The sequence below is a fragment of the Gossypium hirsutum genome, chromosome A07, assembly GCF_007990345.1.
Source record: "Gossypium hirsutum isolate 1008001.06 chromosome A07, Gossypium_hirsutum_v2.1, whole genome shotgun sequence".
Classification (NCBI taxonomy): Eukaryota; Viridiplantae; Streptophyta; class Magnoliopsida; order Malvales; family Malvaceae; genus Gossypium; species Gossypium hirsutum.
In genome coordinates, this window is record NC_053430.1 from 34,635,909 (window position 1) to 34,660,629 (window position 24,721).

Sequence of the window (24,721 nt, forward strand, 5' to 3'; positions counted from 1 at the left end):
TTTGAAAATGAATGTGGTTTTTTTCTAAATGGAAATGACCTAAAAATTAATATATGATTTTTCAAATTATTAATTAATTAAATGATTGAAGTTCGAAAATAGAAATAAATTAATTGATCAGAGTGAATCCATTGAATGTGAAAATATTAAATATATTTTCTCATATTTTCTTTTACAGTAAAGTCATCGTGATTTTAACTGAATTAGAATTTGGTTGAGAAAATTATTTAATTGAAAATTTTACTTATTTAAATTAATTTAAGATGTTTATTTTGGGAAATAGAAAAACAAGTATTAGGTTGGATTGAATTATAAAGTACTTGGTTAAAAGTCCAGGAATTACTTATAATTGGTCCCAATACGGGAGAGGCCCAAAAGGCCCTTCATGTTAATTCTAGGGACGACAAACCCTAGTATAATTAACTAAGGTTGCCACCCCTCTAGACCTAGTTAGACCAAGAGTTCATCTTTGTATTAAAATAGACTTCTACGATTCAACAAGGGTTTAACTTCTTCTCCTTACAAATAGATGACACCAGTAGGGCTAAATACACAATAAGTTTTAAATAACTTTGAGATATTGTTATTCTGCCCAAAAATAGTGCAAATTTACTTTCCAAGTATAAATTTTATTTTCTTGAAAATAAATTCTACTGGTTTCTATTAAAGAGAAATATGTTTTTCCACTGAAAGTAAAGTAAACAATTTTTGGTTCTGTGTTTGATTCATTTTCGTTTAAGCCGAAACTTGAGGAAGTTCGTGGTATGAGAATAACAGAGAAGGCTGTTTGCTTGAAAGCCAGGAACAATAAAGATTCGTCTAGCCAAAAACACAAGTGCAATTTCAGTAAAGTGTTTATTGCTATAAATATCACAAATTGGCTTAGTTTTCAATTTTTCAATTTTTCACTATGTAAGAAAATCGTTTTCAAACCAGATTTTTCCAACATACCTAACCCATATACTTTGATTTATTAAAAGCTTGAGTTTAATTGGCAATAGTGTTGGATCTTGTGCCTTAAGTGTAGCATTTTTGTCTTACCACACTTATTTTTTTGGATAAATTTGTTTAATAATAATATTAATTAATTACATTAATTCCTTTGTATATTTTCCTCAATGCTTTTTGCACGCAAAGAAAAATAGAAGCAAATATTGGCTCAATGGTTATCTAACATTGAACTAATACTAAGCGCTATTACATGATCGGATCGTAATGCAGAAAGATAGCTTGTATTAGTAAATAAACCTAAACATGTCATTTGTCTAATTGGAATAAGCAAACTGATTGAAAGACTAATATGCCATCTATCAAGTCCAATTGGGTAGATTGTTTGTCTTGAGCAGTGAAGCGTATGACTTCCAGAAGATAGAGATATATATATGACTGATTGGATTGATAGTACATTAGACAGGACCCAAGTAAAATAGATCTTAGATTCGTTTATCGATTTATTCACTTGTGTCATTAATAATGTGACATACCTTAATCCTAAGTGGATGATGGATTGTGTATGTTTGACTCGTATACTTTTATGTAAGTAAAAGCCTGAGTCTAAATTAGAAGTGTTCATGGGTCGGACTGGGCCGGGTTCAAGTCGAGCTCAACTAAAACATCATACTCATTTATCAGTCTCGGGCCGGGCCAGGCCCAAAAACAGGCCTAAAATTTTGCCCAAGCCCGACTCGGATAAAAATACTAAAACTTGCCCCAGCCCGGCTCGCCCGTATTAATATTTTATATTATTTTAAATATATATAATACATCAAAAATACTAAAAACATCAAAATAAATATTTCCCAACAAATTAAAAATAAATTTTAAAAAATATGTAAACTTAAATAACACTAAGATAAATGCAACTTAACAAGCAAATGCCTCTAAAATAATAAAAAAAATTAACAAATGCCTTTAAAATAATAAGAAAATTAACAATAAAATAAGTTTTATACAATATCCAAACAATAACAACATAATAGTAAAATAGTAGCAAAATAGGGAGAAAACAACAAGAAAATAACATTAAAAAAATGCAACTTTTTTTGTCCTTTAGTGAATTCGGGTTGGGTCAGGCCGGGCCTGGGCTAAAAATACCTTACCCGAGACCCAACTCTTTTTTTAAACAGGCCTTATTTTTTTATCCAAGTTCATTTTTTGGGCTTATATTTTTGTCCGAACCCTCCCACATTTCGAGCGGGCCTTCGAGCCGGGCCGGGTAGCCCGACCCATGAACACCTCTAGTTTAAATAGATAAGAAATATAAAGTTGATGCATTAGGTATACGACTTCTACAGTATGTAACATCATTCGCAATAGTGGAATTCATAGCCCAAGAAATGGTTAAATTATATGCTCTCATTGGTATTACATGATAGATGAAAAGTAAACATGGTCACTAATCGTTTGTCTTTGTGATAAACAACTGGATTGCTACTTAATAGTAATTGAATTTTCACGAAGGAAGATGTAATGATTACCATGAGATAAAATAGGATCATATCTTATAAGGGTAACACACTTATGACAAGGTCATTAGACGAGCACTTATTAAATAGCTTTCGTAATGGTAAGTAATTAGGGAGAGCTCATTCATGATACTATAGTGGAATGACTTCGTAACTAAATAAGTTTATAATTAATATGCGAAAAGTTAAAACTTAATTACAAATTATTTGTACCCTATTTATATATGTCCATTCGGTCTCTCCTTAAAAGACTTAATAAAACTATCATCACATTTATTCCAAAGGACGATTGCCACTCTTCCATTTCTAACTACTGGTTCATTAGTCTCTATAATATTACCTATAAAGTCATCTCAATAAGTTGAAAAAAGTTTTGTTTGATTTAATGACCTAAGACTAAATTCTTTTGTCAAAGAGGCCCATATCTGACTATGTCATCACTGGGGACCTTTAAGATTGATATGAGAAAAAATTTTGATAGAGTCAACTAGGCTTTCCTTGAGGTAATCCTTAAATGTTTGGATTTTTTTACCATGCCATAATGTATGAAATTTGGTAGAGAAAGCACAAAATATAGAAAACTAAGAAGTGGCTTTTACTGCAAGTGTGACAGGTCAGTTTTAATATTTATAGTGTTACAAATATAAAGAATATTCCAAGGATCGAACCTAAGAGATTTTCAAATTGGTAAATATGATTATAAAATTAATTATTCCAAAGCAAGTATTAGTCTAATCGATTCACAAATTAGTAATGGAATCGAAGAGAGAATTGAGGTAAAACTAATCCTAACATTAACATCTAAATGAATCAAAGAACTTTCTATTTCTTGTTTAAATTATGTGAACTAAATAGCCTAAGATTAACCAATTTACTAATTATTAATTAAGCTAATACACTATTTTGACTGAATTGTTTATTACTCCTAATTAGGATTACCCTCTTGGTCTCCTCCTAATTAAGAGTTACCGCCTAAGCTACCCATTTGATCTCACCTAGCGATAAGATTTTCCTCTCGATCTCATCGCTAAGCACAATTTTACCAAATCCTTACACGAGAAATTCTCCTCTTAGTCTCATTTGTCTAAATATTCTACTAAAGTAGTAAATTTTAGTATTTTGAGAAGTCTGAAAAAATTACATAAACACCCAATTGAATATAAATAAACACTTAATCAATTAATCAATTAATTCATGCAAGATAATCATAATAGCACATATTTCATTCAAAATTTCATACAAATATTCTGTCAAACACTTGATGAACAAAATATAAAAACAAGAATAAGAGGAGAAATGCTAATTGATAAATCAGTATAAGTGAAAGAATCTTAAGTATTCTTCAATCGTAGAGTTTGAACACCAAAATAGAAAATCCACACTAGATAATAAAATGTAAATATAATTTTACTAAAAAAGATAGAAAGAAAGCCCTACACTAGTTTACTCTTAAGAAAATTATCATCTACTTATTCTATTCTAGTCCTCTATAAAATGAGAATAAAAATTGGTTTATATAGGAAACAATTAAAATAATAAAATACCCTTAATATAATTATAATATTTAGGGCTTAAAATTGAAGAATGACCACAAAATGCCCAAAAAAATGTTGGCCAATACCCCTTGTAATCATTGCAACATCATGGCATTGATTGTTTCTCTTTACGACATGAAGTTGCCACATCACAATGTCAAATGGTTCCTCGTCGCGATGAGATGTTTGTTTTGGTCCCTCAATGTGTCAGTCTTCAATGTTGCAACTTCCTCAACTCGTGGTCGCAACCTCGTCTACAATTCCACTCTCAAGGTGTATCTTCAACTCCCATTGGTCTTATATAACTACACAATCTTATTTAGATATCAAAACCTAACAAAAACATAAAATAATGTAAAAATTACTCAAAATAACAATTTTACGACCTAAACACCTAACAACACAAATTGACAATAATAACTCGCTTAGAACAGGGTTTTCAACCCTTAAATAGATATAGTCGAAACTCCTTTTGTATCATTCGTGTTTCAACATTAGTGATTTTTCTCCTCCTCTTCCTGTAGTTTTTCCCAAAAAGGTTTTCCACATAAAATTTGTGTTTTTTTCTCTTTTCTTATTGCTTTGCAATCATTCTACTACCATTATTGGCGTTTGTTATAACAATAACAAATAAGTAAGAAACTTTTACACAAATTTCACTTACACTTTATGGATAATCTAGAAATTACGAAATGATATCACCTTCAGCAAAACTGCCCCAACCTAATAGGAGCAGTAAGAAAGCTCAATGACCTCTTTAAATCGATCTTTCACTTGTTTGACAATAATAAAACCCATGTTAGCACTCTAGTTACAACATTTTTTGTATCATGACTTCATTCTCATGTACATAGGACGTGTAGGGATGGGAATAGAGCAGGGTGAGGATGAATTTTTTCTAAATCCATCACTAGTCCACAGTTAGCATGCTTTGCTCCACCACTTGGATGGAAGTCTGATTTTAAAAGCTACTACCACCTCTATGGATGTTAGATACATCCATCCCCTACCCCACCTTGCCCTACCCCAGTCCACTTCAATTTAATTTTTGCTAGTTAGTTCTAACATTTTCAATCTTTTTAAAGTCAAGTAAGTATTTAAACATAATTCTTTTAAAAAAATTTAAACATAAAACATATGGTTTATTCTATGACACTTTATTATAATTTCACCTTTGTAATATTTATATATACAACGGTAAAATGGTAAATCTATAAAGAGGGGAGGGGCAAATCGAGGTAAGTAATTATCGTAATTGATCCATACCCATTGTTCAAAAAAAATGTAACACCTTGATTTTCTTATTTCTGTTTTTGTGAGTATTTGACACAAATCTATATTTGCTTTAATGGCTAAGTGTTTTGGGTGTGTGTGTGAGGTCCTGGGTTCAAGTCTCACCTTTGTTAAATGTGTTATTTTTGGATCAAGCCTTACCCTTTTTCAGTAGGCTTATATAATATTTCCTGTAAAACCATATCAGAATGAGCCTGCTGGTTCGAATGGTAAGGGGGTTAGTGTATTAGAGGTTCTGAGTTTGAATCCTTGCACGAGCGTAGGTGTTATTTTTGCTCGGCTTTGCAGTAAAGTTTTGACTATGTTAGAATTCTGAGTAGTAGGTGGTTGTGATTGAGGATGTAGTGAGATATGGGGGTATATGTTATCTTTTTCTTTCTTTTTGCTAAAATTTCCTCTCTCCTCTATAGTAATCTAATGTCAATCTTTTTTGTTTTCCCCTTTCTGACATTTCTGTTCTTCTTTTCGGTAAATCATTGTTCTGTTCTTCTTCTTCGGCTCTGTTGGTAATTCTATCTTTCAATCGGGTCATTGGTTGTTGGGCTCTCTAATCGTTTGGGTAAGTAAGGTGTTTGCCTTTAACTTTTGATTTGGGATTTTAGCAATGACAATCTGTAGTGATTGAATAGTGGTGATTCATGTTTAGGATCAGATTGAGGAGTAAGGAATTTCTCTCTAGTCGTTTAGTGCTCGTTAGAAGTGGTTTATCATCAGTGGTAAGTTGATTTCTTGTTAACTCTTGTTGTCGAATTGTTAGTCAGTCTACTAAATCATTGTTGGATTTTCTAATTTTAGGTTTCGAAAAGCTTGGGATAGTTTTTGCATCAAAACGATACCAAGTTGTACCTGAAACACAGAAAATGAGATTTCGACAAAAGTCAAAAACCTGCACTATCGACACCACACAGGAGTGTGGTCCCCATGTGGATGACCGTGTGCGAGACACGGCCATATGGTCTACGAAAGAATGGCTGAGCGCAGCACACGGTCATGTGGTGGCATGAGTGTGGCTGTGTAGGCCACACAGGCTAGGCCAAGTTGGGCGTATGGGCCCACACAGGCATGTCACACGGGTGTGTGGCCAATCTGGGTGTGTGGGCCCACATGGGCAAACCACAAAGGCATGTGGGCCCATTTTTCTAAAATTCTCCTTGGGGTCGTACAGGTCCCTCTGATCGACTATGGGCCTACTGTAGGGTCGGTAAGGGCTAACTAGACCCTAGTTTGAATGCTATGATATTCGGATAGACTGATCTAAGTAGTATACTAAATGTATGTCTGTCTGTACTGTTATTTGTATATAAGCATGTTGAACATGTTTAATCTGTTATACTGTATCTAATAATTTTGTATCTGTGACTGGGGTGGGATTTGTATATATGGAAGAAGTATTTTGTTCGGCGTTAATCGCCTATATTCTGGTAACTTGGCTGCATATATTCTGATATGTGCCCTAATGGCACAATGTGGTGTGTAGGGATGAGTGGGTGTTTTAAACCCCACATGGTATGATGGGAAGGTCAGATATGGTGTGTAGAAGATAGGGGTAGGATTTATGCATATCTACTTATGTAATCTAGATCTAAATCTGAATCTGAAACTATATCTATTTTTGACTATGTATATAATTCTGTATGTTTGTATGCTTAATTTTGATAGGTTACACACTGAGTTTTCGTAAACTCACATTTTTTGTCTGTTTTGTCAAGTAATCCATAGACTTGGTGGATCAGTGTGGTAGAGACTCAACGGTGACCACTCGACCGTAAATTGTTTAAACTTAGCACTTTATGTTTTTATTTATGTTTTCGACATTCATTTTGAGAGTTTGTAAGTTTTGGGACTCTCTGAACTTTTTACTTTTAAATTGTTGATTTTGGTTTACTAATTTTCTGCATGCTTGGTTAAATTATTTTATGTAATTGATGGTTTTTAAGCAAAAAGAGGTTTTCCTAAAAATATGAATCGGATTTTCTAAATGTACTGATTTTGTTAGACTTCTACTGTAAAATAGGTTTTGGCAAATAAACTAATTAATTAATGTTTTCAAAATGGATATAAAGTACATGAGTTAAGTAACTGAAATGATTTTACGCAATTAAACCCATTCTCTGTGACTTCTCTAGATTCAGCCATATCGTCTAGATCGAGTTTGGGGTGTTACATTTAGTAGTATCAGAGTCAGGTTGCAAAACTCGGCTGTGAATTTTGGGTTCCAAAATTGTGCTTTAACTAATTTGAATAATTTGTGAAAATATGTGGTACACCAAGTCTCCTATGTTGATCCTGTAAGTATCTCTGTAATTAGATAGAACTGTTCTAAAACACTGTAGATAGTACTTTCTAAAACTATATTCAAATAGTTAAAGACTGAAACTTTTGAAAAAAATTCTAATAATTTATGCATAAAATATATATTAATAAATACTGAAACTGATACATAAAACTTTATAATGTAGATAAATTTGAAGATCTATTATGAGCACTTGTGGAACTCGCAAACGTATAATTTAAGGCCGTGGTAGAGGCCATAGGGGGGCTTGAGTTGAGTCTTATTCTTTGGGTAGTATGTCGTACTTAGACACGAGTAAGACACCAGTTCCGCCTACTACTGAGGCTGGGTTTCCAAGTCATTCGGCTGGGGATGACACACTGTCCTAAGCCATGCTGAGGATTTTAAAGAGGGTCGCTAGACCTCATTCTGGATCTGGAGGCTAAGGGTCAGTAACTGAACAACTCCGGTCCAATGGTGCTAAGTTGTTTCAGGGTTTCACTAGAGTCACCCCTAATGTGGCTGAGTATTGGTTAGAGGCAAACGAGAGGATCATGAATGATCTAGACTGTACTCTTGAGCAGAAACTAAAGGGTGCAGTCTATTTGCTTCGCGATGAGACTTATCAAAAGTGGTTGACGGTTGAGGAGGGTACTAAGCCTGATCGTCTAAAATAAGATTTCTTCAAGACCACTTTTCAGAGTAAGTACGTAGGGATGAGCTATATAGATGCTATCAGGCATGAGTTCATGAATCTCATGCAGGGCGATAGATCGGTGGCTGAGTATGAGGCCGAGTTTCTAAAGTTGAACCGCTATGCTCGAGGCATGGTGGCGTCTGAGTATGAGAGATGCATTCGATTTGAGGTGGATTAAGGGATAACTTGGGGGTACTGATTGCTCCACAGAGGGAGCGAAAGTTCGCGATTTTGGTTGAGAAGGAAAAGATCACCAAGGATGTTAAACGCATGAAGAACCAAAATAGAGACCGAGAGAAATGTAAGAATAAGAGGGATTTGGAGCCTCTAGTTCTGTTTAGACGCCTAAGAAAAAGGCCAGACCTGATGGACCAGTTAAAGTGGGAGCCCCTGTTGCTCCTACCGGGATTCAGCCGTGTGGAGATTGTGGTAGACGCCATCCGAGCGAGTGTTAGAGGATGATTGAGGCTTGTCTGAGGTGTGGGTCATTAGAGCACCATATTAGAGAGTGTCCATAGTGGGCAGATCAGATGCAAGCTACGAGACCAGGTTCTATGCAGCCTCAGAGGGTAGTTCAGCATCGGACTAAGGGTAGAAATGGTATGAGCCGAGGGTAGAAAAAGCTGGGCAGAGGTGCTAATTAAACAGAGGTGAGGCAGCTTGATTTGGTTTATGTTATACGACGCTGAGAGGATAGAAATGCTCTAGATGTTATCACCAATACGTTTTTTATATTTGATGTACCTTATATTGCTCTAATAGACATAAGCTCTACGTACTCCTAAGTAGCTAGTATTACATCTAAAACCTTAGGGATTTCTATTGAGAGCACTACTTGTGAGGTTATTGTATTAAGTCCGTTGGGGCAGTCTATTCGAGTTAGTAAACTTTATAAGGATGTTCCGTTAGTAGTGCAAGGGGCTATTTTTCTGGAAAATATGATGGAGCGTCCGTTTGAGGAGTTCGATTTAATTACAGGTATAGAATTGTTAGTTGAGCACTGATTCAGTTTGGACTGTGATCGAAGAGCGCCAAGATTATCTGTCCAATGTGATCTCCTTGCTTGTGGCTGAGAAATTGGTTCAGAAAGGATGCGGGCGAATTTGGCTTATGTTAGTGTTTTTGTTTCTAAGGACTCTTCTGTTGGGGATATCAGAACTGTGAAAGACTTTCCGAATGTCTTTCCTGAAGAGTTATCGGGTTTACCTCTGAATTGAGAAGTTGAGTTCAGAATTGAGCTTTTACCGGGTATAGCTCTAATGTCCATCGCTCCATACTGTATGGTACCGAAGGAACTTACAAAGCTTAAGGCTTAACTGTAAGAGCTTTTCGATCGTGGTCCCATCCATCCTAGTGTGTTTTCGTGGGGAGCACCAGTTTTATTTGTTAAGAAAAAGCATGGAACCATGAGGATGTGCATCGATTATCAATAGTTGAACAAGTTGACTGTTAAGAATAAGTATCCACTTCCGAGGACCAATAATTTGTTTGATCAGTTCCAATGGGCTTCAGGGTTCTCTAAGATAGATCTTCATTCTGGGTATCATCAGTTGAGAGTTAGGGAAGCTGATGTTCATAAAACTACATTTAGGACTCGTTATGGACATTACGAGTTCCTAGTGATACCTTTTGGTTTGACGAATACTCTGGCTGTATTCATGGATCTAATGAACCTAGTCTTTTAGTCATATCTGAATCAGTTTATCGTTGTCTTCATCAACAATATTTTAGTATACTTTAAGACTGAGGATGAGTATGATGAGCATCTTAGAGTAGTGCTTTATATTTTCTGTGAAAAACGGCCCTATGTTAAGTTGAGCAAGTGCAAGTTTTGGTTATGAGAGGTAATTTTTCTAGGACATGTGGTGTCTGCAGAGGGGATTCGAGTGGATCCTAGAAAGATTGAGGCTATGTTGGATTGGAAACAGCTAAAGAACATGTTTGAAATTCGTAGTTTTCTGGGTCTAATGGGTTTTTATCGGTGGTTTGTCGAGGGGTTCTATTTGATTGCAGCTTCGTTGAATAAGCTTCTGCGCAAGAAAGTTCCTTTCGTTTAGACTGATGCGCAACAATCGAGCTTTGATGGTTGAATCAGGTAAAGAGTTTGTAGTATATATTGATGCATTGCATGTTGGTTTGGATTGTGTATTGATGCAGGATGGTAAGGTTCTGGCCTATGTGTTCTAACAGCTTAAGACACATGAGGGAAATTATCTGACACATGATTTGGAGTTGGCTGTGGTAGTCTTTGCATTCAAAATTTGGAGGCACTATCTATATGGTGAGAGGTGTATTATCTACACTAATCACAAGAGCCTCAAGTATCTCCTTACTCAGAAGAATTTAAATCTTAGACAACATCAATGGATTGAACTGCTCAAAGATTATGACTGCACGATTGAATATAATCTCGGTAAGGCTAATGTAGTGGCTAATGCTCTAAGTCGTAGAGTGATGACTGATCTGAGAGTGATGTTAGCTTGCCTTAGTCTATTTGATGATGGGAGTCTGTTAGCCAAGTTGCAAGTTAAGCCGACTTGGATTGATTATATTCGAGATAAGAAGTTAGTAGATGAGACTCGGAGTTCGCAGTTTCATCAGATTGAGAGTGGCAGTACATCGAATTTTAGACTGAATAATGATGGTGTTCTGTGTTTTCAAGGTCAGATCTGTGTGCCAAATGATTCTGATTTGAGGCAGCCGATTCTAAGAGAGGCACATAGTATCCCTTATGCTATGCATTTAGGAGGTAATAAGATGTATCGTGATCTTCGTGAGCTCTACTGGTGGCCAGGGTTGGAACATGAAGTTATTGATTTTGTTGCTCGTTATCTGACGTGCCATTAATTTAAGGCTGAGCACCAGTTGCCTTCGGGTTTTCTACAACCTATTAAGATTCCCTTATGGAAATGGGAACGAGTGACGATGGATTTTGTTAGCGGATGGGTCATTGTGGATCGATTAACCAAGTCTGCTCATTTTATTCTTGTTAGGGCCGATTATTCTCTACAAAAGTTGGCGAAGCTCTATTTCTCCTAGATAGTTAGACTGCATGGGGTTCTGATGTCGATTATTTCTGATAGAGATCCTTGCTTCACTTCTCGATTCTAGAAGAAATTGCATGAAGCTCTGAGTTCGAGATTAGACTTCAGTACTGCGTTCCATCCTCAGACTGATGGTCAATCTGAGAGGATGATCCAGATACTAGAAGATATGCTACGGAGTTGTGTGATAGATTTTCGAGGTAGTTGAGAGGATTATCTGCCGCTAGCTGAGTTCGCCTACAATAACAGTTTCTAGGCTAACATTCAGATGGCACCTTACGAGGCTTTGTATGGTCGTAAGTGTTGTACTCTGCTATGTTGGACTGAGTTGGGTGAACGTCGAGTTTTGGGCCTGAGTTGGTTTTTGAGACCGATGATAAGGTTAGAATGATTAGGGATTGTTTGAAGGCGGCTTCTGATAGACAAAAATCTTATGCAGATTTGAAGAGATGTGATATCAAGTACTCTATAGGCGACTTTGTGTTTCTTAAGTTTTTCCATAGAAGAAAGTTTTGAGATTCGGTCGTAAGGGCAAGTTGAGCCTTAGGTTTATTGGGTCGTAACGGATTCTGAAGCATGTGAAACCGGTCGCTTATTAGTTGGAGGTACCTCCAGAGTTAGACCGTATCCATGATGTCTTTCATGTTTTGATGTTAAGGCGGTATCGGTTGGATCTAATTCATGTTGTCTCTATTGAGAAAATCGATGTTAGGCGGGACTTGACTTTTGAAGAAGAGCCGATTCAGATTCTAGATCGAGATATTAAGATTCTGAGGAGGAAATCCATTCCTTTAGTGAAGGTTATGTGGTGGAATTACTGTACTGAGGAGGCTACATAGGAACCTGAGGATCGATGCATCAGTAGTATCCTCATCTATTCTGATCAGGTAAATCTGAAGGTCGAAATTTCTTTTAGGGAGTAGAGTTGTAATGTCCTGACTTTTTTATTTCTGTTTTTGTGAGTATTTGACACAAATGTGTATCTGTTTTAATGCTAAGTGTTCTAGGTGTGTGTATGAGGTCTTGGGTTCAAGCCTCACCTTTGTTAAATTTTTTATTTTCAGATCAAGCCTTATCCTTTTTCAATGGGCTTATATAATATTGCCTGTAAAATCATATCAGAATGAGCCTGTTGGTTCGAGTGGTAAGGGGGTTAGTGTATTGGAGGTTCTGAGTTCGAATTCCTGCGTAAGTGTGGGTGTTATTTTTGCTCAACTTTGTGGTGGAGTTTCGGTTGTGTTAGAATTCTGAGTAGTGGGTGGTTGTGATTGAGGATGTAGTGGGACATATGGGTTATCTATTATCTTTTCCTTTCTTTTTGCTAAAATATCCTCTCTCGTCTATAGTAATCTGACATCAATCTCTTTTGTTTTCCCCTTTCTGACATTTTTGTTATTCTTTTCGATAAATCATTGTTTTGTTCTTCTTCTTCGGCTCTGTTGGTGATTCTATCTTTTAATCAAGTCATTGGTTGTCGGGCTTTCTAATCGTTTGGGTAAGTAAGGCATTTTCCTTTAACTTTTGATTTTGGATTTTAGCAATGACAAATTGTAGCGATTGAATAGTGGTGATTCGTGTTTAGGATCAAATTGGGGAGCAAGGAATTTCTCTCCAACAATTTAATGCACGTTAGAAGTGGTTTGTCATCGGCGGTAAGTAAATTTCGTGTTAACTCTTGTTGTCGAATTGTTAGTCTGTCTGCTAAATCACTGTTGGATACTTTGATTTTAGGTTTCAAAAAGCTCGAAATAGTTTTTGCATCAAAACGATACCAGGTGTGTACCCAAAACGTAGAAAACTAGGTTTCGGTAAAAGTAAAAAAACTGCACTATCGATGCCACACAGGCGTGTGGTTGCTCGTGTGGATGGCCGTGTGCGAGATACGGTCATATGGTCGATGAAAGCATGGTCGTGCACAGCACACGGCCGTGTGATGGGGTGAGTGTGGCCGTGTGAGCCACACGGGCTAGGCCAAGTTGGGTATGTGTGCTACACGGGTGTGTGGGCCTACACGGGTATGTCACACGGGCATGTGGATTTTAGGCCAAGCCATGTGGGCCACACGGGCAAGGCTAATTCAAGTGTGTGGACCCACACGGGTATGTAGGCCTATTTTTCTGAAATTCTCCCTAAGGTCGCACGGGTCCCTCTGATCGATTCTAGCCTTACTGTAGGGTCAGTAAGGGCTAAATAGACCCTAGTTTTAATGCTATGATATTCTGATAGACTAATCTGAGTAGTTTACTAAATGTACCCCTGTCTGTACTGTTATTTGTATATATGCTTGCTGAACATGTTTAATCTGTTATACTGTATCTGATAATTCTGTATCTGTAACTGGGGGGGATTTATATGGAGGAATTATTCTGTTCGGCGTTAATCACCTATATTCTAGCAGCTTGGTTGCATATATTATAATATGTGTCCTAATGGGACAATATGGTGTGTAGGGATGGATGGGTGTTTTAAACCCCACATGGTGTGATGGGATGGTTGGAGATGGTGAGTAGAGGATGGGGGTAGGATTTATTCATGTCTACTTCTGTAATCTGAATCTGAATTTAGATCTGAATCCAAATTTGAATCTGAAACTGTATCTGTATCTGTTTCTGATTGTGTATATAATTATGTATGTTTGTATGCTTAATTTTGATGGTTACACACTGAGTTTTCATAAACTCACATCTGTTGTCTGTTTTGTCAGGTAATCCACTGACTTAGGTGGATCGGTGTGGCAGAGACTCAACAGTGACCACTTGACCGTAAATTGTTTAAACTTAGCACTTTATGGTTTTATTTATGTTTTTGGCATTCATTTTGAGAGTTTGTAATTTTTGGGACTCTCTGGACTTTTTGGTTTTAAACTGTTTATTTTGGTTTGCTGATTTTCTGCATGTTTGTTTAAATTGTTTTATGTAATTGATGGTTTTTATGCAAAAAGAGATTTTCCTAAAAATACGAATCGGATTTTCTAAATATACCGGTTTTGTTAGACTTCCGCTGTAAAATAGGTTTGGGCAAATAAACTAATTAATTAACGTTTTCAAAATGGATATAAAGTACATGAGTTAAGTAACTGAAATGATTTTACGCAATTAAACCCACTCTCTGTGACTTCTCCAAATTCGGCCACAATGTCTAGGCCGAGTTTGAGGTGTTAGAAAAAAATGTCCACCTCGTACCGCCTCTCGTTCCACCCATATAGACATGGAAGATGGCAACACCTGTTGGGTACTCAATCTCTATATCTCCAAAAACAATAATAACAACTTGATCTTTCTACATGACCTGTAGAAGTTTCAAGACCAATTCAAAGCTATATGCAATAATTGTCATACTTTGGCTCTCCTTGATCCACTTAAATGAACTAAGCATCACATCTTGTAAGTTAACCAACATTGAAAAGTAATCAGTTAACACTAGTCGTGGCAAATGGCAGGTGGGATGGAATTTTTTTTCAGAATTACAAAATTCACAATCCTTTCTCAACATGGTTAAGCTCGTCCAAGATAGTGGCGGTCATCGACATCTTAAAAAGAGACAAAAAGATGGGCAATCTACGCCTCTTGAGCCAATATATCCTTCACTTGTCCATAACATGCTTGTCTTTTTTTCTTTTGATTTATACCCCCCAAAATACATTGATTTAGGGTTATCTCTCATTTGATTGTATCTATATAATATAATTAAGGCATAATGATCAATTTAGCCCTTAACATTTACATTTTCTATTAATTTAGACAGTATTCTTTTTTGAAGCTAAATTTGGCCATTAACCTTTCAAAAAGAGTCAAATTGTTTTTCTTTAACAGAAATGTTAATTAATGATATTGGTGTGGCAACTCATGTGGCAGTCCACATGCATTTCATACTTACATGGCACTAATTGTCTTATATGCCACCACGCCAACAAATAATTTAAAAAATATGAAAATATAAAAATATAAAATATAAAACTATTAAAAAAAGATCATGAAAAATCAAAGAATTAGCATGAAGTACATGTGAGTTACCAAATTTAAAATTTTTACATTTTAGTCAATATTTTCATTGAAAATTTTCAATTCAACTCTTTTTCAAAACGTTAATGATCAAATTTAACTTTTTTTAAAAAATTGAAAGTCAAGTTTAGTTAACAAAAACAGCCAAATTGACAAAAGGTGAGAATATTAAATAAAAAATTTTGAATAATTAAGCGACTTAAATAAAATTTTTTGAATAATTTTATAATCAAATTATAATTTTTTTTAATTAAGTGATTAAACTATAATTTATTCGTATTTTACTCAAATTAATATTAGCAGCGTCTTCTGTAAAAGTTGGCTTAGAGAGTTTGTAAACTTCAATTTTCTGTCAGACAGCTATGAAAAGAGCTACATGAATTATGGAGCAATCATTGGATGATTAGATATAAAAAAATAATTTATTATTAGTCAATCTCCAGTTTTTCACTAGTTAAATAACACTGTCAGCTTTTCTTTCCATAAAAAAGGTCCCCAACTTTCTCTTTTATATTTGATGAGATTATTCTAGAAATTGGAAACCCACGTGTAGGTAAAATAAATAAAAAATATTAAAAATATAAGCAAATAAAAAAATAAATATATGAGAAATAAAAAAAATAACAAAAAATATTGATAGTTCAAGTCATATAGTTACGAAAAAAAATTAAATATAAAGTAGGTAGCCATTTTTACATATATTAAAATTTTAAAACAAATCGTTATCTTTTTTCCTTCAAAGATTTTATATAGAAGTTTTAAATTACATAATTACACTTAATAGTATATTTTTGTTTTCTAAAAATATATTTTTTTAATTAAATTAGTATTGGATTAACTTGTTATACTATATTAAAATTTTTCTATTTACTTTGATGTCACAAATTAATTAAAAATATTTTTAAGGAAAATAACACATTTTATTCTAATACTGTTTTTTTCATCGGTTTTTTATATGCAATATTTAACTAAAACAACTAAAAATCACTTAAAATAGGGTAAATTATTAAAATAGTCACTGTTGCTTGTCTCAAGTTACATTTTAGTCACTTACGTTATTGTGTTGTAACATTTTAGTTACTGAGTGTTAATTGTCGTTAACAGTGTAATGGTAAGTTGACATGGCACGTTAAATTATTATTTCAAACAAAAAATTTAGATTAAATTATACAATTGGTCCTTATATTTTTTCGTTTTGATAAATTTGATTTTTTTCTTTTACGTTAAAAGAGATTAAGAAGACAAAAAAATAGAGGGAGAAGCATAAGAAAATGAAAAAAAAGAAAGTTAAAAGAAATTAAAGGAAAAAAATTAAATTGCTCAAAAAATTATAATGACTAATTGTATAATTTAACCTAAAAGTTTTGTTCGAAATGGTGATTTAACATGCCACGTCAACTTACCTTTGCACCATTAACGGAAATTAACAGCTTAGTGACTAAAATATTATAACACGTTAACGTAAATGATTAAAATGTAACATTTTCAAACATAAACAGCTAAAATGTAACCTAAGAGAAACATAAATAAATATTTTAATAGGTTACCTTAAAAAATATCTAAAGCTTGAGATTGATTAGAATTTATACATTAACACTTCACTGTTGAGTCTATATGAATTCAATTATTAAATAAGGCTTTTATAAACATATTTTTAGTATCAAATTTTTTCCTTCCATCTACATCATATATGTGATATAATTTAGTCGATATATAGTTTTTGATTGAATTGGTGTTACAAGGAAAGTAATACCAACTCCATCAAAAGTATAAAAATTTGAATTCATTATTTTATGATAAAATGATAATTTTAGTACTTAACATTTATATCTTTTGTCACTTTAGCACTATTTCTTTTTTATAGATCACTTTGAACCTCAACTTTCAAATTTCAGTCAAATTACTTTTCTTTTTTTCAGGAAAAGTTGGTCAAATTGTAGTCCACGCATATTTTGTTGTCGACGTGGATAATTATTTTAAAAAATTATTATTTTTATGAAGTACATGTCGATTGCCATATTATTTTCCTTAAGATTTTAACAATCCAATCAATTTTTTCGCCCAAAGAAAAATAATTTAACTATATTTTGAATGTTGAGGGTCAAAATGATCTCCCAAAACAAAAAAATTAGAACCAAAACAATAATTGATGTAAACATTCAAAATTAAATTTATTATTATATCTTAAATTAAAATAAAAATATGCAAGAATAAATATGTCATTGAAAATTTCTTTTACAAAAAAAATTGTTTTTCAAAATTTATTCGCTTCTCTAAAACTACTTAAACTATCCAATTATAATGAAAAATTTTATTTTGATATTTTTATATGTTTCAATGTTTGTATCAAAATTGTTTCACTCACATTGTTTGTAAATATTGACTTTATGTCATAAGTCAACTTGATACTAACTCAAGAAAAATGATGATAGAATGAAAAATAATTGTCGTGCATTAATATTCTTAATCTAATGTATATTTTCATTTTAATTTTATACATATTGCATCTGTTTTATTATTATTAATGTCAAACCTTATATTTCATATTTATTATATATTATTTTTAAATATGTAGTTATATTCGAAATATGTTATCTTCATATTTTTGTGCGTGTGATAAAATTTATAATTTTTATAATTAAGTTGGTGTCTAATTAATCTACGACACCAACACAACTTTTTATTATAAGTATGCATATATAGAATAGTGATGTTGCACAATAATAAATATTTGGTATAATAAAATGGAAGTTTTCTTTTGTATATAATAGAATTTGACGGATGGTGAGTATTTTTAAAAATTTATTATCTTTTAAGAAATTGCGCATTGAAAATTTGAATTTTTTTAAAAGTAAAATGTAGGTATTTTTTCCTTTCAAATAAAAATAAATAAATATTAAATTTATACATGAATTTAATACAATTTGTAATGTTATACATCAATTTCAATTTGGTGCATTTATATATATTAAACTTCAATTTTGTTTTAATTTTCACATTTTACTAATCTTGTTATTTATATGATACGATTTCTCATTAAGTCATGTGTAAATTGTTGAAATATGATTTTATTAGGTTAAAAAAAATAATTAAAGTATTTTCATCTAGATTAAAAAAAAACACACACACTTGGGAAAATTATTTCTTACCTTCCCCAAGAAATCTAATTTTTTAATCTAGATGGAAATGATTTAAATTCATTTATTTGTTTTCTAACCAAATAAAATTTCAAGTCTAACAATTTATACATGACCTAACCGAAAATTATGTCACATAAATAATGAGGTTAGTGAAATGTGCAAATTGAACCAAAATTAAAATTTGATATATAAAAATGCATTAAATTAGAGTTGATGTATATTATTGCAAATTATATCAAAGTTCATATATAATTTTAGTATTTATCCCCTCAAAAATTCTTTTAAGTGAAAAAGTGAACAGTTTTTTTAAATAATAAACAATTAATAATTATTTTAAATAAAAATAAAAAATTTTAATTTTTTATTATAAAAATGATTTTCTTTAAGGTTAGTATTTGATATATTGACAGTGTATTTTTTATTCCACAAGTAGACTTAAAAATTGTCATGTATCTTTTTTTAATATTTATTTATTTTATTATAATACTATGCTCCTATTGGATACTTATTAACTCTTTAACTTTATTTGTTAAGTCTAAAATTTTTATAGATAGTATATTAAATAATTTTCCTGTTTTAATAAATTTCCAACTAAATTGTTATTATTTAATGACACCTAAATTAGATTTTTTCATTTTTTAAGAAAAATATAAATGCTTAAACATATATATCTACAATTATATAATTTTTTTATATATATAAATACTAAACATATATATCACAATAGAAAACCACCATCGCATGAGAAACTATCATCATTTTAAAAAATATTATTATTTTTAAAAGTAAATATATCATTTTATATAATTATATATATATTGTATAACCACATATGTTATTGTCTATTTTACAAATAATCTTATTCGAAGCAAGATAATATTCAAATAAAATAATCTAAATAATAACAATTTCAAGATTTAAACTTAAATCTAACAAAAAAAAGTTTACTGCCAAAAAACACTTATTGATATATTTTTTATATTAACATTAATCAATAATATATAGTATTGTAATTCACCAAAATATATATACGTAGTATTGTTTAAAGTTACTTGTATTCAATGGCACAAATTAATAAAAGATAAATATAACAAAATCATAAAAGAATATTAAATATAAAATAAGAGAATATTTTTATTTATTAAATTTTAACAAATTATGGTTGTCGTCCATTTTTATTTAAAAAAGTTCTATTCTCCAAATTATCTTTCAATAAAATAAATTTTTGCCCACACATGTGTGCATATATTTCTAGAATGTCCAATGCACCAATGACACTATACAGGAAAAGATAGAGGAAATTCCTTCCTAATTAACATAAATAAAAACAAAAAAAATAAATTAAAATCTCTCTAATTAGTAATTAATTTAGTGGGAGGGGGCAAAAAATCTCTATAATTAGTAAAGCATTATATACATTTATGTGGCATGTTTAATTGTAATAAAGATAATTAAATTGCCAGGTAAATAAATCCCTTGAAAATCAATAGCCAATGACTGTACACATACAATTAATCCAATTTCAGCTGCCAAACTCAACACAAATTAAAGAGGGAATGAGGCAACAGTTACCAACAATCTAGATTCCTAATATTATTAGTCCTCTGCTTCTCTTATTTAAACCCTCTTAGTTTTGCTCCACTATATCTTGTGTTCTTTTCCCTCTCCGACCACCTAAAACAAGAAACAGAAAATGGTTCATTGTCTGCCAAAGGTTTCTGTCATTCAAGACAAGCCGATGCTTCCATCAACTTCTGCTGTCGCAAAGGATGAGTATTGGCCGCCTTTAGCTTTCGATGCATCGATCCTTGGATCTGAATCCAACATACCCTCTCAGTTCATATGGCCTGACGACGAGAAGCCATGCCTGGATGCCCCAGAACTTGTAATTCCAACCATTGACTTGGGAGCTTTCTTGCTTAGGTACTCTCTTGCTGTATCAAAAGCGGCAGAGGTGGTGAATGAGGCATGCAAGAAGCATGGGTTTTTTCTGGTTGTAAACCATGGGGTGGATTCAGGGCTTATAGACAAAGCTCATCAGTACATGGACCGCTTCTTCAGCCTGCAACTTTCTGAGAAGCAAAAGGCTAAGAGAAAAGTAGGAGAAAGCTATGGGTATGCAAGCAGTTTCGTTGGGAGGTTTTCCTCCAAGTTGCCATGGAAAGAAACACTGTCTTTTCGGTACTGTCCTCACACTCAAAATATCGTGCAACACTATATGGTGAATTTGATGGGTGAAGATTTTAGAGATTTCGGGTAAATAAATTCTTCTCACCCTTCCATTCCTAATTAAATAGGAGAAATGCTAATTTGCATTCGATCGATATACGAGATGATCAGCTTATTTTCACGTCAAGATTTAGTCTCCAAAATGCAAAAAAATACATGTTGCAGTTTCAGCGTACTTGTTAACCCCATGTGTTTTTCAAGCCTTGTACAAATAGTGACAATTGGATATGCATCTTTTTTAGGTTTGAAAGAGATGGGGTGATAAATTCATTAGACCTCATTCCTTGCATGACCGAACCCTAAATCCATTCAACATCGATTGCTTAAATACCCCTTCTCCTAAAACAAAAATACACATGATAACTGGATGGCCTTTTTTGACTCTGCGTTTCTCTTTTATAACCTATGTTAATTTGTAGAATGTTGCGACAAGATTTACCATAGGATAGAAATCTAACACTCGATTTTGCTTTTCGTACTTGACAGGAGGCTTTACCAGGAATATTGTGAAGCCATGAACAAGGTTTCCCAAGAGATAATGGGGCTGCTAGGGATAAGTCTAGGACTTGACCAAGCCTACTTCAAAGACTTCTTCGAAGAAAATGATTCAATCCTGAGACTGAATCACTATCCCCCATGCCAAAAGCCTGAGTTGACTCTGGGAACCGGTCCCCACACCGATCCCACTTCCTTGACAATCCTTCATCAGGATCAAGTGGGAGGCCTTCAGGTGTTTGCAGATGAAAAGTGGCACTCCGTTGCTCCCATCCCAGGAGCTTTCGTTGTCAACATTGGCGACACATTCATGGTAATTAAGATTCTGAACATATATGTATACATATATACAAAATTTTTTAACGAAAATGAGGCTGTGGTGTTTGAATACAGGCTTTGACAAACGGTATTTACAAGAGCTGCTTGCACAGAGCAGTGGTGAATACTGAAACGGTGAGAAAATCACTTGCATTCTTTCTATGTCCCAAGCTGGAGAGACCGGTGACACCAGCAGCTGGCTTAGTAAATGCCGCAAATCCGAGGAAATACCCAGACTTCACTTGGGCAGCACTGCTGAAATTTACACAGAACCATTACCGTGCTGACATGAAAACCCTTGTTGCATTCTCCAAATGGGTTCAAGAACAAGAATCGAACAACAAATTAATACCTTAGGGACAATGCTGGGTTTTTGTGGGGGTGGGGAACAAATAAGCAATCGCTTTGGGTTAATAAAGTCAAATTAGAGGGAGACAAATAAGGGAAGCATTTATCTGCTCGTTCATGGTGGGTCTAAGGAATAGAGCTACAGAATTTATAATACTATTGACAATATATAGTAGCTTAATTAGTGCTTCAGAGAATCATATTATAATTCGAGTCTCTTATTTTAACTTTCTTTTACAATTTAGCATTAGCACCTTTCGGCTTTTTCTTTGTTTTGGTACTCTATCTCCTTAATGTACTACTATTTGCAAGTACAATCCTTAAACTCATCAAAACTAACTTAAATTAATTAAACAAAAGTAAAAATAGATGATGATCCTCCATGTATGTAATAGTAAACGTAAATACTTCTAACCTAGAACCCGCCAACTAATTGTTCTTATTAACCTATCAATTTAATAATGGATTAGGCGATGAAAAACCAGTGCCCTATGTGTTGGATCGGTTGAATCTAGTTAAATGTAGTATATAAGATTTGGTTTAATAAAATATTTATTGTTTATAATAATATTCTTTACATATTTTCTTCAACGGGTTTTGCACAATGGAAGCAAACATTGACTTCCTAATTATCTAATACTTAATTAATACTAAGTGGTATTACATGGTCAAATTGTAATACGGAAATGCATCTTGTATTAGTAGATAATCTAAACATGTCCTTATTTTAATCTAAAACAAGTAAATCAATTGAAAGGTTAATATGTCGTCTATCAAGTCCAATTAGGGAGATCCTTTGTCTTAATCATTGGAGCAAATAATTCCTAGAAGATAGAGACATAAATGTGATTGACTGGACTGACAGTACATTAGACAAGACCCAAATAGAATAGATCCTAGATCCATTTATGAATTTATTCACTTGTGATGTTCATAGTGCGGCATACCTTAATCTTGAGTGGATGATGTACTATGTATACGTGACTTGTATTCTTTGGTGTAAGTAAAAACTTGAATTCAAATAGATAAGAAACTGAAAGTTAGTACGTTGAGTATAAGACTTCTGCAGTATGTAGCATCATCCACAATAGTGAAATTCATAGCCCAACTAAGGGTAAATGATATCCTCTCAGAGGCATTACATGATAGATGAAAAGTAAACATGACTACGAGTTGTTTTTCTTTGTGATAAATAACTTGATTACTATTTTATAGTAATTAAGTTTTCATTAAGGAAGATATAATGGTTACCATGAGATAAAATAAGATCATATCCTATGAGGATAAAAAACTTATAACAAGGTCATTGGACAAGCACTTATTCAGTACCTTTCGTAATGGTAAGTAATTAGGGGAGCCCAGTCATTATACTATAGTGGGATGACTTCATAACTAAATAAGTTTATAATTAATATGTGAAAGGTTGAAACTTAATTATAAATTATTTGAGCCATAATTATATATGTTCATTCAATCTCTCTGCTAAATTGCTGAACCATAAATGAATTGCATGTAAAGCCAAATGAATAAAAATAAATGGAACTAATGAATTAAGATAAATGAGTTGTATTCACAAACGAATGTGTTTTCTCGTTAAGCACATAAATAACTTGATAATTAATTTAAGATTTTTCAAATTATTATTTAAGTACTTATAATTAAATAATTGAAGTTAGAAAGTTGATGGTTAGTGAATACAAACCACAAATTCCATATCTGTCAGCATTGAAACAAGACCGCATAAAAGAACAATATGATAAATTTCTTGAACTTTTGAAAAAAATTGCATATTAATTTACCTTTTGTTGAAGCCCTTTAGCAAATGCCAAAGTGTGAAAAATTTTTAACGGAGCTGTTAACAAATAAAAGGAAGTTAGACGAATTGTCAACTATGGAGCTCAATAAAGATTGCTTGGCCATTTTCCAAAAGAAACTACCCAATAAGCTTAAAGATCCAATGAGTTTTACTATTCCTTATCTTATTGGTAGTTTAAATATTGAAAAAGCTTTGGTTGATTTAAGGGCTAGTATAATGTTTTGGCTTATAAAATGTTCAAACAACTTGGTCTCGGGAACCAAAACCCACTAGAATGAATATTCAATTAGTTGAAAAATCAATTAGCTATCTTAGGATGGAGTTAATCTTAGAGCAAATGGGTTGCTTGAATGAGGAGAAGTTGGGTTACACCATGTCCCTCCTCCCTACTCAGCGGTGAAGGTTATTGATGGTGGAACACGATGAGGAGAAGGACCACTATTGATTGTTTAACTTGGGTTTTCTTCTTAAAGTCATTACGGAGGAAATATTTGGGTGAGAAATACCTGGATGCGAGGAAGAGAGAGCTCCTTGACTTGGTGTAATAAGGTATATCAGTAGCAGAGTATGAGTCGGAGTTTCTGCGGCTTAACCAGTATGCTCCGGAGATGGTTCATTTTGAAAGAGATAGATGTAAGAGTTTTCAATATGGACTAAATCAGGATATTCACCTATATCTGGTAGTGCAAAGTATTGAGGCCTTCGATGATTTGGTTGAGAAGAAAAAGGTAGTTGAGGAGACACTGATCGAGCCATCGAGACCAGTGGTATTCAAGTCTTAAAAGAAAGGATTCAATTAGTCAGGTGCGTCAAGGAGGCTGAATAAGAGAGGTCGTGATTTTAGAGAGGTCTGAGAGGAATGCTCGATGGGGTTCTCGACCGAGCCAATCTAGATCGTAGAGCACCGCAGTGGTTTCCACAAATGGATCAATCAAGGTAACATCTTGCAAGCATTGTGGATTTAGACACTCGGGAGTGTGTTAGAGAGTATCTGGGGCATGTCTGCGATGTGGTTTGATGGAGCATTAGCTGCAAGACTGTCTGAGGAGGATTGATTTGGTTTAGACT

The 24,721-nt window shown here is 33.3% G+C and overlaps 1 protein-coding gene across 1 annotated transcript; it reads left to right on the plus strand.

The window, feature by feature from the left end:
* The first annotated feature begins 20,006 nt into the window (after positions 1-20,006).
* Positions 20,007-22,148, plus strand: LOC107956442 (gibberellin 20 oxidase 1). Its single transcript, XM_016892115.2, has 3 exons — positions 20,007-20,703; positions 21,163-21,484; positions 21,565-22,148. Exons 1-3 carry the CDS (start codon positions 20,141-20,143, stop codon positions 21,844-21,846), a joined length of 1,167 nt encoding a protein of 388 aa, XP_016747604.2. The 5' UTR covers positions 20,007-20,140; the 3' UTR covers positions 21,847-22,148.
* Positions 22,149-24,721: the final 2,573 nt, after the last annotated feature.